This window comes from Sinocyclocheilus grahami, unplaced genomic scaffold (assembly GCF_001515645.1).
Source record: "Sinocyclocheilus grahami isolate Dianchi unplaced genomic scaffold, SAMN03320097.WGS_v1.1 scaffold146.1, whole genome shotgun sequence".
NCBI classification, from domain to species: Eukaryota; Metazoa; Chordata; class Actinopteri; order Cypriniformes; family Cyprinidae; genus Sinocyclocheilus; species Sinocyclocheilus grahami.
Window position 1 is genome coordinate 542,810 of NW_015505325.1, and position 14,318 is coordinate 557,127.

The 14,318-nt window shown below is 39.2% G+C and overlaps 1 protein-coding gene across 2 annotated transcripts in view; it reads right to left on the reverse strand.

Moving 5' to 3' along the window:
* Window positions 1-4,022: 4,022 nt before the first annotated feature.
* Window positions 4,023-14,318, reverse strand: part of LOC107591769 (PR domain zinc finger protein 2-like) — an 11,977-nt gene continuing 1,681 nt past the window's right edge. Inside the window, exons 2-3 of one of the 2 annotated variants that reach the window (XM_016281008.1) lie at window positions 11,314-11,389; window positions 4,023-10,178 (exon numbers count right to left, since the gene is read on the reverse strand). In XM_016281008.1, the coding sequence (XP_016136494.1) occupies window positions 5,686-10,178; window positions 11,314-11,332 (4,512 nt within the window). In that variant the 5' untranslated portion in view covers window positions 11,333-11,389 and the 3' untranslated portion in view covers window positions 4,023-5,685. Of the gene's footprint in view, window positions 10,198-11,313; window positions 11,390-14,318 lie in introns of those variants that run through there. The other variant, XM_016281009.1, reaches the window with a different exon arrangement.

Consider the following 14,318-nt stretch of genomic DNA (forward strand, 5'->3'; position numbering starts at 1 on the left):
CGGTTCAGACCGGGCGTGGGGAGGTTTGGTCTGGGTACCAACGCCTCTTGCTCATGCTACGTGTTGAAACGGTCAAAAAAAAAACACGGTTGAGAACCCCCCCCCTTCCTTGCGTCTGCAAGCGCATCCTTACTCTTTTGTGTAGCTCAATCAGCGTTTTCTTAGTTTCGTGGCAACCCCAATAACAACAAAACACCGAAGATCCTTTTCTTGTCAAGGCAGATGTCGGATATGGATAGCTTGTCAATCGTCAGTCTGGAAATATGAGTCAATGTACGTTACCACTATGCCTCGGAGCAACGTTTATGGCTTTGTGTAATTTCTTTTGTGGTATTAATGCCTGTTACATCGACTCTTTACGGGATGCGGAACCTGTACTAGATCATACCACGACAAATGACCCACTTCGGCTTTGTTTACACCCCGAGAGGCTGAGGGAGGGGGCAAGGGGAGGAAGAGAGAACAGGCATTGTAGATACAGACATTATTGAACCTGCACGTAAATAAAGGGTTTTCAATCAAATTCGCCCTCTCTCAAATGAATCTGTTCAATTCGCTGTGAAATGTGCTCTGCAACGTTCACAGAAATAACACGATGCAGTAAATCATCATTTCAGCCAAAAGGACTGTTGGTCCCGCCCTTATCTCGACCGAACACGTCCATCAACCCCCAGCGCCAAATTCCTTAACCAATCCGCTTTCAAGAGAGATTTTCAGGGCGGAACATTTATGGCGTGAAACTCGTTATTTATTTATTTTCTGTCGAAACAGATAGCATGCTTTGGGCAGCCTGAATAATGTTTATAATACTACGACCCTCTCATGTTACAGAAGTGCTTTAATATGCTGGACAAATTTAACTTTTCCTTCAGCAAATGCATTGCAAATACATTACTTCTAAACAATGAAAACTAGAAGACACCAGTGATGCCAGCGACGGAGATGTAAATGTCGTTGTGATGCGATCGTGAGGCGAGTCAATGCTGCCACCAAGTGGTTATTATTAGTATAACATCAACACATGCTTTACATTACTGCCATATTGAAGATTTTATTGGCATAATAAAATACTTACGTAAAATATATAGCATAATAATAAATATAAATGTTGGATTTTTTCTCCATTCATCTAAGTAAACAGTTGTGCAGTTAATAAAGACAATAAACACTCCCATAGTTCAGTAGTATTTAAATACATTTAAATAAAAACTCTACCCCTCCTTTGTCCTCTCACATTTCAGTATACTAATTTAATCTATTAAACTGCATATGATAATAAACCTTTATTTAGGGTGGTCAGAGTAGCCTTGCACTTAAAATCTAATATGCTAACTGAAAGTTTATGAGATTCAGTCCCAGATATTTTGAGTAATGGCAGAGGTGTAAAGAGTACCTAAAAATACAGATAACTTCCATTGAAAATGACTCCACTACACGTTAAGTCAGCGATTCCGAAACAACTTGAGTAAAAGTCTTAGAGTATTTGATTTGTACAGTACTTAAGTATTTTACTTATACTAAATATAGGCTCAAAGAGACATGCCAGTGAAAACCTGTAACGTTGTGGAGAAGCTGCAGAAAACAGGCAGAGGCAAGGATCTATGTGCTGGTATTTCATGGAAAAACTAGAACAAACAATAAGGCAAAAACCAAAGGGAACGAAGAACAGAATGACTGGCAAGCAAACAAACAACCATTACATTCAACAAATAAGCGCAGGCAAGACGGACAGTTCTGACCTCTCGAAGTGAACAGATACCAACGAGATCAAAGACAGATATCGCGTTATTCTCACTCACATGCTGTGTTGCTTATAAACATGATATAATTTCAGTTCTGATGCTTTTATATGAAATTAAATATGAACAAGACACTCAAAGTGCTTGCTATTTAATTCCATTCGAAATGTGTATTTATCATCCATTTTTACTTTAATACAAACATGTATTTTAGATTTTTATAGAAATATGACAACAATCACATATCTCACACAGAGATCTCACTGTAATAGTGTTTGGGAACATTCATGCATAATTTAAATACATATAATCACATGGAACCAGATAAAAAAAATCTGTATTTAATACACAAGTTTCAAAATTTGAGTTGAATTACTGAAATAAATTAACTTTTCCACGACATTCTAATTTATTGAGATGCACCTGTATTTGGTGTAATGAAATGTGTTTATGCGGTTTAAAGTTTAAAAAACACATTATTTTCCACATACTGTACATTATTGTTTCTCCTCTATGCCCCGCCTTTCTGAAATGCGTCGATTTTTACAAAGCTCATCGGTCTGAAAAGCCAGGTGTAAAAAAAATTTAAAAAGCAAGGTGTGCTCTGATTGGTCAGCTATTCAGTGCGTTGTGATTGGCCGAATACCTCAAGCATGTGACGGAAATGTTACGCCCCTGCCTTACTGTGATGCCCTGTCCGGCCGGAGCGACGAGACAAAACTAATAAAACCCATTATAAACGAGGCATTTGTTGCATCCAGTGGGGACATAATTACAGATTATAATGACTTATACTGTCTTTTTACACGTTGCGTTGCATCACGCTGGGTAAACATAAAACCAGTGGTGTAATGTAACGAAGTAATAATACTTCGTTACAGTACTTAAAGGGATAGTTCACCCAAAAATTTAAATTTGATGTTTATCTGCTTACCCCCAGGGCATCCAAGATGTAGGTGACTTTGTTTCTTCAGTAGAACACATTTGATGATTTTTAACTCCAACCGTTGCAGTCTATCAGTCGTATAATGCATGGCAATGGTAACAAAATCTATGAGAGTAAAAAAAACATGCACAGACAAATCCAAATTAAACCCTGCGGCTCATGACGACACATTGATGTCCTAAGACATGAAACGATCGGTTTGTGCCAGAAACCGAACAGTATTTATATAATTTTTTTTACCTCTAATACACCACTATGCCCAACTGTCTTTGGGCGCACGCGTGCACGGCATCCAGTGCGTGAGGTGTGTACTTAAGTAGGTTTAAGATTAAAAAAATACTTTTATTGTAAAAGTACAGTAAATATCACATACTTTAAGACTTCTACTCAAGTAATATTCTAAACGGTGACTTCAACTTCTACCAAAGTCATTTTCTGGTAAGATATCTGTACTTTTACTTGAGTATGGCTTTCAGGTACTTTATACACCACTGCAGAAAACCATGTCTGCATTTGTGATCGGAGAAATGACAAACAACAAGTGCTACTCTACACTGCTCAAAACTCACGTTTGAATCATCAGTGGCAAATTCTCCTCATATATAAAACACCTGTGATTCACAAATACTTGTTAAGGAACTCGCATTCACATAAAGTAGCCTTGTTGACAAGTTTGGGTGAGTAAGGGCAAATCGCAGTACTTTCAGTGGCCTGTAATAGGCAGTATCACGTCTTTTGTAGCAGAAATAAACTGCTGCAGTAAAAGCTAGATCCATGCAAAATGTAATGTGTAACTGCAACACTCATTTCAGATGTAGTGGAGTAAAGAGTACAGATAATCATTCAAAAAGTAAAGTAAAAGTTGCTAATATCTTTGATACTCAGTACAACTACAAAGTACCCGAAAAGATACTCAAGTACAGTAATTAATTACATTTACTCCAATACTTTACACCTCTGAGTAATGGTTAGCTGAACCAGTAACTGAGAGGATACTTAAGTCACAGTTCTGGTTTTGCATATCAGTTTTCACATATGGCCCATTATGAGTAAAAAAAAAAGACAGAATAGTTTTTAGTCATATTCAGTATGTGTTTATGAGGCTTGTGAGAGCTGTTGGAATGCATCTGAAATGTCACCGACATCCTTCACTCTTGGGATGCTAATTTTTGGGGTAGGATAAAAAAAACTGATGTATCTTATGTTTATGATATAGTGTCTGATGTTCAGATTGTTTGGCTTGTACTGTCATTTCTTTTTTGTGACATCATGCAATTAGGCAATGAAAACAAAACACACATTCATTGAACTTTAAACACAACTTTATAACAGCGCAATTTATTCAATCATTCGAGAACAAGGTTTCTAAACTATACAGATTCAACCCAACCCTGGAGATGTTGAACATTATTTTACCAATTCCCAGACCACACTCACATTTCACATTAAAGAAGCTTCTGAAACCCTTCAAGCCTGTAAACCTATTTTGGGTCAAGAATATGTATGCCACAAAGCAAACTTTGTGGCAGGAGATAAATATTGGATTAAATATGTCAATTTTAGCAAAGTTACAAAAATTATTTTTCCGTAGGCCTACAATATTTCAGATTTTTTTTTTTTTTAATCTCTGCCAAGTATTATACCACACCATCATAAAGGTGTAATGAAACTGCAGTGGAACCTCTATGTGAGCTGGTTAATGACTAAATTTCTTTCCAGAAGATAAGTTCTGATATTATTACTGTAAATGTCTCAAACAGGCATGCTTTAGTAACATTTTCAGTCACAACAATCAATCAAACTGTAAACAATTCAGTGTTCATATTAGCTTTAATTAAGTCTTCTAATTAAAAGAAAATATTATTCTGTAACATTTTTCCTAAACAATGCATCTATTCTTCATAATGATTTATAACTTATTGACCCTTTTAGGCCTTTTGCTTAGTCTAATACCATGTTTACCATCAGAATGTTCACTCAGCAAGACACAAATTTGTGCAAACTATTGAACAATCATCTTTAGAGCTACATTTCCAGACAAATGCTTTCTTATTTCGCAAATAAATATCTTCCCCAATGCTTCTCCAACATATGCATCAAAAAACGAGACCCATTAAATATGACTACTCATTTGATCACAAATAGATGGCACAAAAAAAGCAACGATGAGAGAAATGCAGAGACTTTTGACATTTAGTCATAAATATTCTTTGTGAACAGAATATACATTTCTCCTGCTCCTTGAGGTGTAGATGTTGTCAGGTATGCAGTATATTCTGACCCTTCTTTTTCCTCTCCTGCTGCATTTTTGTTACCAGTGCAGAGAGACTGATATATAAACACTACCACTCAAACATGAAATATCTGACATGCATGAAGAGTTCAGACTGCATCTATACAACAAGTAAAACACAACTAACACAGTCTACAAAAATAAAAGCGAGTTACCATTACAATAATTCCTGTGCTCCAGTGAACCTCACTGAACACATCTTTTAAACACAGAATACTTACATTAATAAATAATTACTAGTAATGGATTCATTGTATTGCAATGCATTTAAACCAGGTAAATATGAACTACAGCAGAAAGTGCACAAGTTCAGGCTTTAATTTAACCTAAACCAGCATTTCAAAGTCATTTGAAAACCACAGGCAGGTGTGTTAGAGCAGAGTATAGGAGCTAAATACAGATATCCAGGAATATCGCCCCCTGTATTAGCACATTAAAATTGTTTCAGACAGCGAATGTATTTACAAATGAGAAGTTGATATCTTGATGTGTAATGGGATTTCATAATGCTTAGAATGTATATTATAGCCTGCTTTTTTTGAAATAGTAAATAAAATAAAAATGATATTTCAGCCATCATTTTAAGTTTGTTTAAACAGTGTCCAATATTTAGATGGATCATATTTACAGATAAATGTTGCACTGAGGATGCATTTTAAGAAAACAGACAGTCAACATCAATAATAATTTTTTGTTTATTTCACGTCTCATTTCTTGACTTGAAGAACGACAGGGCGCATGATGATGTTGTGACTGTCTGGCTGTTTAAGTACTGTTGCTGTGGTGCCGGCCTGCTGCACACTGCGAGTAATGGGTCCTCCTACTCTCTCTCTCAACCTCAGAGACAAATGGTCCTCTCTTCTGGGCTGTATCTTTATATCGCCCACTCTCTGCTCCAATTTTCTACCTAAAGCATGTACCCGAACGCCTGGCTCCTGAGAGTTTACCTGAGCGACAGATGAGAGAACTATCTGCTTTGAAGCCAGCTGTGGCATAAAGCCACTCTTTAAAATAGGCTTGTCTTTTTTACTAGACTGAACCACAGATGTTGACAGAATGGTAGATCTTTTAAGCCTAAAATCCTGAGTGGTATCAACTGCTGCATTTTGCTTAATGATCTGGTTCCTTGTTATTGTTTTTGGCCCGTGGTCTGACCCTTGTGGCTTTGTGCTCAAATTTGCAAGTTGTCTGCGAAGGCTCCCGTTGTTCTCCTGGGCTGAAACAATGCTGAGTGTTCTTTTTTTGGAGTTTCTACTGGCTGGTCTCATGGGGCAGCTAAAAGCTACGTGTTTCTTTAAACTGGCATTGTAAGTAAACTCTCTCCTACAGTGAGGACATGCAAAAATGCCCAGGTCATCATGAGCAAAGGCCTTTCTTCCCCCAGCAGGTCTACCCCTTTGCACCAGCTGAGATTTCTTCTTATTCAGGATACTCATTTTTATCTTAACTGGTGATTCGTGAAAGTTCATTTTTCTTGGTTGTCCGACTTTCTGAGAGAGATTCTGCTTGCTATTAACAATCCTTGCAGGTGATAACACCCCATTTTGTGCTTTTGCAAACTGCTTAAGTGGTATAGGGTTCTTTTTAGGAGTGTATCGCTTCTTGTCGCTAGCATTAGCACATGCTAAGATGTGCTTGTGCAGTTCAGGCATGTTGTCAAAGCTCTTACCACACTTGGTACAACGAATGGCTGTGCTGAAGGTCTGAGGGATGTTGTGGGTGGTAAAGTTGGTGGCCGATGCTGCTGTCGTCCCAGTTGGTGTCCGATTGTGGTATGGAAAAGGAGGCGGTTTAAAACTTGGATAATGTTGGTTAATGCCTAGACGTACATCTTGGCCTTTTGATTTGACCCCTCCTGATGCCATGGTTTTTATTGTTGTGAACAGCTCCTCAGAAGTGTTGTCCAAGGCATCCTTCTCTTCTTTTGAGGTTGTGTTGGCAGATTCTTGCTTAATTTCTGTGATTGGAAGGCCTGGATCAGTAATGTCAGTTTTGGGACTGTTATGATTTTCAGGTCTTAACTTGCCATGTACTGCTTCGGTGTGTGAGCACTCTTGACCAGGATGGAGATCTCGCTGATGCTGTTCCAAGTTGCAGAGAAAGGCAAATTCCTTAGAACATGTTTTACAAACATAAATTTTACCAATGCCATGATAACTGGATCGGTGCTCCAGCAAACCTGTGTCACTCTGGAACAACTGCACACAAAATTCACATTTATAGGGCCACTCTTTTGAGTGCTCACCTACATGTTGACTAAGAATCTTCATGGACTGGAAGGGCTGTTCACAAACATTGCACATGAAGTTCTTGCAAAAAGGATGCAAGGGAGATAATTCTTCTTCAACTTTGTTTTCCTGCTTAGAAAAATCAGAGGACTGGATATTTTCCTGTCCATTCTCATTGCTCTCTGCCTCAACAACATTGGTGGAAGCAGTGAGAGTCAATGTACCATCTGTATAACTTTTTGACTGCTCTGTAGATGCCAACTGTGTGGAGGTTTCAGGCAGTAGGGTGGTGTCAGGACTGCAAGGTTGTGGCTCAGATGGGACATAAGGTTCTTGCTGTAATGCTTCGACAGGAATTTGATCTGAGAGACATTGAGCAGAATTATGTTGGAGAGCTGGAAGAATATTTTCTGTAGATTGCACTGCAACTGTATACTCTATAACAACAGTGTTTGGAGGAAAATCCAAGGATGTGATGCTGGACTGGTTAACAGGCAGAGATGGAGAAAATATCTGTGCATCAGAAGCTAACACAGAGTCTACAACCAATGTTCTTTGAGCTAGTTCACATACAGAAGGATCAGCAACCCAGTGAGAGCTTTGTAAACTTAGTGAAGGGACTGCAGGTATAAGGGTTTCCAGACCTCCAGGAACAGAGGACCCCCAGTCAGGGATTGTCATTTTCAAATCACCCTGTGAAAGCTGTACAGGATTATCAGCAAAGTCTTCTACAGACCCTGTGGGTGGTTCATTGTCAGTTACCATGAAGGCTGAATGAAGAGTTTGAATGTCCTGAGTGGGTTCCATTGTGGGAGTCGATAGAAAGGATACAAAAGTTGGAGACGAAGAAGGTGAACACTGAGGTGAAGGGACTGGGGTAGCTGGATGGATACTGACAGGAGCGAGCAGTGGAGGGGTTGGATTGATTGAAGCAGGAGGAAGAGCCAACTCAAACAAAAACTTTTCAGGTTTTGGTGGACCTGCATCAGACACGGCCACAACTGCCAGGTTTGTTATGTCAGGGACACTGAGGACACCTGCAGTAGCTGGAGCTTCAGCAGAAGGAATGTCTACCCCACCATAATCATTCATAAGTACCTTCTGAAGCATACTAGAGTTCGGTTTACTCTTCCTTAAAGCAGACTGAGTCAGGTAGACTCCAGCTGAGTCACAGTCTAAACTCTTTCCACTAATACTTAAGTCCAGAATGGACTCTGCTAAGGCATCGCTGCTCTCTCGCTTAACCACAGAATTTGAGAGGTCCAGTGGCTGTTGATTACAAGAGTTTCCACCAGTTCTTGATACAGAGCAGTCCAACGGCAAGATCTGTTGCTGCATTGGAGCTCCATCAGAGCTGTTAATGGGTGAATTCAAAGGCTCAGTTTCCTCATTGTCCAAGAGGCTCAACCCATGGCTCTCCAACTTTGACTTCTTGGCGTTCATAGAATCCTGATCTTGCTTTTCTATATTCACATCAGGGGTTTGCTGTGGTGAGCTGGGAGGGGAGGTTGTCCTTCTCTTAAATCTAGTTGTTGTTGCAGGTAAAACAGTCAGAGATATGGGAGGACCCAGTTTGTGGTCATCAGCAATCAGTGCAAATGCTGGTTTACTGCCATCCTGATTCCGAAGGATCTGCTTGAGTTTGGGAGACAGATAGATAGTTTTTTCCTTGTGAAAGGCAACTGTCTCAATGCACTGAGGTAAATGAGCAGTGACCAGAGGAGTTCCAGATGTAGAGGACAGTGTCAAGGATGACCAGGAAAATGAGGAGGTACTCAAGATGGATTCAGACTCTAATTCTGTTTTTATTTGTGGGAGTAAAGGTGGGGTAGACGTCCTACGTCTGGTTGAGGACTGCTCAGACAGGTCAGAGGTAAAACTGCTGGATTTGGTTTCTAATTTAAGAGCTTGTGTAATTTGAGCTGGACTGATTATAACAGCATTTAATCCAATCACAGCAGAACCACCAGAGTTCATCTCAATCACCTCACAGTTACTTACGGCACTTGTTGAGACAATTTTCCCATCTATGTAGAAGCTAAGATTCTCTGAAATGTTACTGGAGATGTCAACCATGTACTCCCTTTCCTGATCAATGTCCTCTGCACACTGTGAGATAGCAGTATGGTTGTCCTGTGCCGTCTCAACAAGCTGCTGTCCTTCAGGTTCTTCAATGATTTTGACCTTCTTATAAACTCCTCTAGGAAGAAGATGGCGCTCATGGATCCTGCGCTGATGTCTCCTTAGACTAGTGTAAGTCCTAAATGCTTTTTTGCAGTACTTGCAGACATATGAGGATTTGACATCACTGGTTTTATCATCCTTTTGTTCACCATCAGCTGCATTAATGCACTTGTTTGGCTCTGGGTTCTGTGATGCCGGTTTCAGAGGTTCGGCACTGCCAGGCACATTCTGACTGGAAGTGCAAGGGGCACCTGTGAGATCACCTGTCTTCCTATTTCTATTTTCATGTCTTTTCTCATGCCTCCGACGACTAAACAATGTACTGAAAGTTCTTCTGCAGCGACTGCATTTAAACCGTTGTGTGTGGCAAGTTGAAATAGCATGTGTTTGTATGTGACGCTGTAGGCCTTGACTACTCACAAACCTTCTCTCACAGTGAGGACAGGGTAATTCACCCTGGGGTTTACTACCCGGGCCAAGGTCACCCTTAGTGTCATTTAAAGGTAATTCAGTCCCATAATCCTGTTTTATCATTACAACATGCTCAATCTTACTTGTCTGACAGGCTTGATTTTGAATAACTAGATTTTGGGACACAGGCTGGCTTGCATTCTGTTTGTCTTTGCAGTCCATCTTCACATCTATTCCTCCTTCTATCCCTTTTTCTATCTCTCCCCCTTCTGACTCCGAGATGCTATGAAGTGCCATATCATCAGAGTGGGCATCTTGAACCTCGGGCTGCTGGAGAAAAACCTCTGATGGCATTCTAGGCCTCTCCTCTTCCACAACTGAAACATATGATCATGCCTGTGACACAATGAAGAATTTTTATTTGCTGAAATAATAAGTGTATTAAAGGGTTAGTTCACCCCAAAATGAAAATTAGGCTGTGTTTTACTCACCCCCGATGCATCTTAGGTGTATGTGACTTTCTTCTTTCAGACGAATCCAGTTGGAGTTATATTCAAAATTGTCTTTGATCTTTCAAGCTCTATCGTTGCACTCAGCGGGTGTTGCATTGCTTCTGTCCAAAAGACGTTAAATAAAAAGCACCTTCCATAAAAAAAAAGTGTCTCACACAGCTCCAGGGGGTGTACAAAGGCTTCCTGTAGCGAACCGATGCGTTTTTGTAAGAAAAATATCCATATTCAAAACGTAATAATCACTTCAATCTAGCTTGCGCCAGCAGTTGTACACAGAAGCAGTTCCGGGAGCATGACGTATGAGTTCAGTGTTGCGCATGCGCCGGTGAGTCTCGTGAAAACCAACGTTTGTTTACAGGATCAAAAGAAGCAAAGTTTCCTTACTTTAGCAAAGGAAAACAAGTCTCCTCTTGGCTTATATCGAAATCCTCTGACATTCTTCTTTACAAATCCTCGTTTTGTACTTCTAATTAGTGACCGTTGTTTTGTTTCGATCTCTCCGCGTGCATCACTTCTGAGCGGCGCATGCGCAAAGCTGACCTCATGCGTCATTCCCTCGGAACTGCTTCTGTTTACAACAGTGAGCGCAAGCTAGATTCAAGTGATTATTACGTTTTGAATATGGATATTTTTCTTACAAAAACGCATCGATTCGCTACAGGAGGCCTTTGTTCACCCCCCGGAGCCATGTGAGACACTTTTTTAAATGGAAAGGTGCTTTTTATTTCACGTCTTTTGGACAGAAGCAATGCAACACCCGCTGAGTGCAACGATAGAGCTTGAAAGATCAAAGACAATTTTGAATATAACTCCGACTGGATTCGTCTGAAAGAAGTAAAGTAAAACACAGCCTAATTTTCATTTTGGGGTGAACTAACCCTTTATTATTATATTACATCCATTATAATACCCATTATAATTGGTACGATGCAATATTGTCCAACATATGTTTAATACATTGCTAAATGTACAAAATGAAGAAAAGAAAAAAAAAACTTACTTTCATCTGATCTCCACATCTCTTAACTTCCTTTCTAATGCTTCTTCTGGGGTATGTAAAAGAGGCCCACTGTTGGCTGAGGGGAAAATAAATACAGTAATATTTCTTGAAAATTTCTATGATGTAATTTTTGAATTAAGCACGCAAAGACAGCTCTAACTTAAAAATAACAAAGCATAAGTGATATCTCTATTAAAATTACACAGTTTGTTTATTAGAATTTGTTTGCGTGCAAGATAATTAACCAATGATAATAGCAATGATAATTGCAATTTCATCTTAAACTAACCCAGGACAAACTCATACACAACTGCAATCTAATTACTTATTTTCATGTCTGAAAATGAGTAAACAAAGGTTAATGAATTAATATTTACATTACATTATAAAGTTAAATAAATAAATAATAAAGCATACTTATTCCAAGAACACTTACTCTGCCCTTCAACATAAAATGATCAATAATGCAACATATTCATGCAAAAGAAAAACATTTACATTTTATTGGGGAAATGATTGTTGTAATATGGTTGTTTATCAGTTTAACAAATTTAAAATGAGCTAGGGTGAAATAGTTTTAAAGGGGTCATATGATGCGATTTCAATTTTTCCTTTCTCTTTGGAGTGTTACAAGCTCTTGGTGCATAAAGAAGATCTGTAAAGTTGCAAAGACTAAAGTCTCAAATCCAAAGAGATGTTATTTATAAAATTTAAGAGTCAGCCACACCTACCTAAAACGGCTTGTTCTAACACGCCCCCACATACCTACGTCACTATGTGGGAAGATTTGCATAACGCCACCCAAATGTTCACACAAAGAAAGAAAGCGTAACTTTTATGCTCGCTGTAGTATTGTTGCCACCGCCATGTTGTGAGAGCGCTGTGTGCTTCGTTGTGAACGCGAAACTACTTTGTTTGGCCTTCCAAAAGAGGACGATATCGCTTCGTCATGCCTGGAGCTGATCCGTGCTGGTCGCTGAGGAAATACTTCAACTTCGCGCTGTCGATCACCGGATCGGCTTTCACCATGGACAACGCAGAGTCCAGCCCGGGGTCATCACATGTGGTTGCCGCAGGCATCACAATGGAGAATGAGGAGTTACGTCACAATCTTTTCACTCCGCATTGCATTTCGGGAAGGCGCCGCCATATTATCAGGATACGCTATCGTTCCCATGGCTACTTCTTATTCTCTAAAAGAATAAATGCTTATCTTTTGTTTTTGCCTTTAAGTTAAACAACCATTCATTCTTCATTGTATCGTTTGCAGGGAAGAGAATCTATTTTATCGCACTGCATGGTATGCACTGCATTTCTCTCTTAGGTTTTGTAGAATCTGGTTTACAGTGTTTACCCAATTAGCGTGAAAACAATGTCGCCCGCTTTACGCTCGCTGCTGCTTCAGCCATCATATGGTAGATTATCCAAATAAAAGTGCGTGTTCAACAAGCTGACAAAAGTCGATCCATTTCTTTGTTGGAAACTTTTAAATGACAAAGTATAATTGCTGTCATTATAAATATAAATTTTTCCATGGCCACGGAGGAGAATCAGAGATTGTGGGTCACATTCAGCGAACAGTCACGAACTCACTGTACTTTTTATATTTATTTCAACAAATGACAAGCAAAATCAAATCCCTAGGAGCTTGGGGAAAGTTTTGTATTTAATGTGCTAAGACAGCGAAAGACATGCAGATGAGCCAGAATATTAACACGACATGTTTAAACGTTAAACATAAAGTGTTTTCCTCTCTTTAGAAAACTGTAATCTAGAAAGCGCTTATGGATTAAGACAGTAATTACTAAAGTTCATATTTTGGCCTCATCTGTTTTTCCACACATATTATGCTTTATTGGTTAGACGTGTGTACAGAATGTGGTCTTTAAATCACTAAGCGCGTTTCCATTACAGATTTGTGCAAAACTTTGGCGATATTTTATATCTATAAAAAAGTATTGCGAAATGACGGCGTTTCCATTAACCAATGTTATGCAACTAAAACATAACCGTTTGCCTCTCGCGATAAGTCATGGCAATGGATTTTGGCTATATTTATAAAAAAAATTTACAGAAACGTGCGTGGCGCAGCTGGAATAAACACAAGCATTGACTAGAGTGGCCGCAATCAGCTTCAGTGGCTGTATCAGAGCCACACTGCACTGCAGACGTGTGCAGTGTAAACTGTCTAAGCATAGTAGGGAAAGCCCCTTATACTGGAGAACGGCCACGTATGAAGTGTTTCTTGGAGGTTATAGTACATTGAAGAATGATCATATGACTATTTACATACGCCATGTGACCTGTAAATGCAAAAAAAAAAACGTTTCCATTGCAGTTTTGCGAATTATTCCTTTTTCGCATTGCCTGAAAAAACACCTCCCGCAGGCGTAAAATCTTTTTTTTGCGAGATATGGGCGTTTTTGCGAAATTTACGCATTTCCATTAGGTGTATTTTCAATTCGCAATTTCAATTTGCACAATTTGAAGGGTAATGTAAACGCACCTACTGTCTCGGTGTATTAAGCGCGTTGTTTATATGAGAGGAAAATGCTTAACGTGTAAATAAACGCGTTGCGTTCACATTTTGATCTTATATGCATATCTGCACATAGTATATGCTTTACAATTTTGTCTTTATCACTGTCTTGGTACATTAAGCCACTTTAAGCATTTTAGAAAGTCCCCTGTTCAAGTTCTGCTAATTCACAAGCCTAGTGAGGGTGAGAGTCATGCTCGCAAAGAAGGTAATGTTAACTAATAAACCAACAAAATCAAAACTTGCAAAAACACACAGCAATGTGATTCTTTTATTGAGTGAGAGTCAGTGGGTTTAATCAGTGACATTGACAGATTTACTATTCGGCGTCTTCTCCGCGACCTCCTTCCCTTGGTGTTTTTACACCTAAAAAAGGCGAAAAAACATATCGCATTGTCCAGTTTTCTCTCAGAACGATGATCTGAGTTACTATTGCAATTATCGATGCAGTATGAATGACATACAC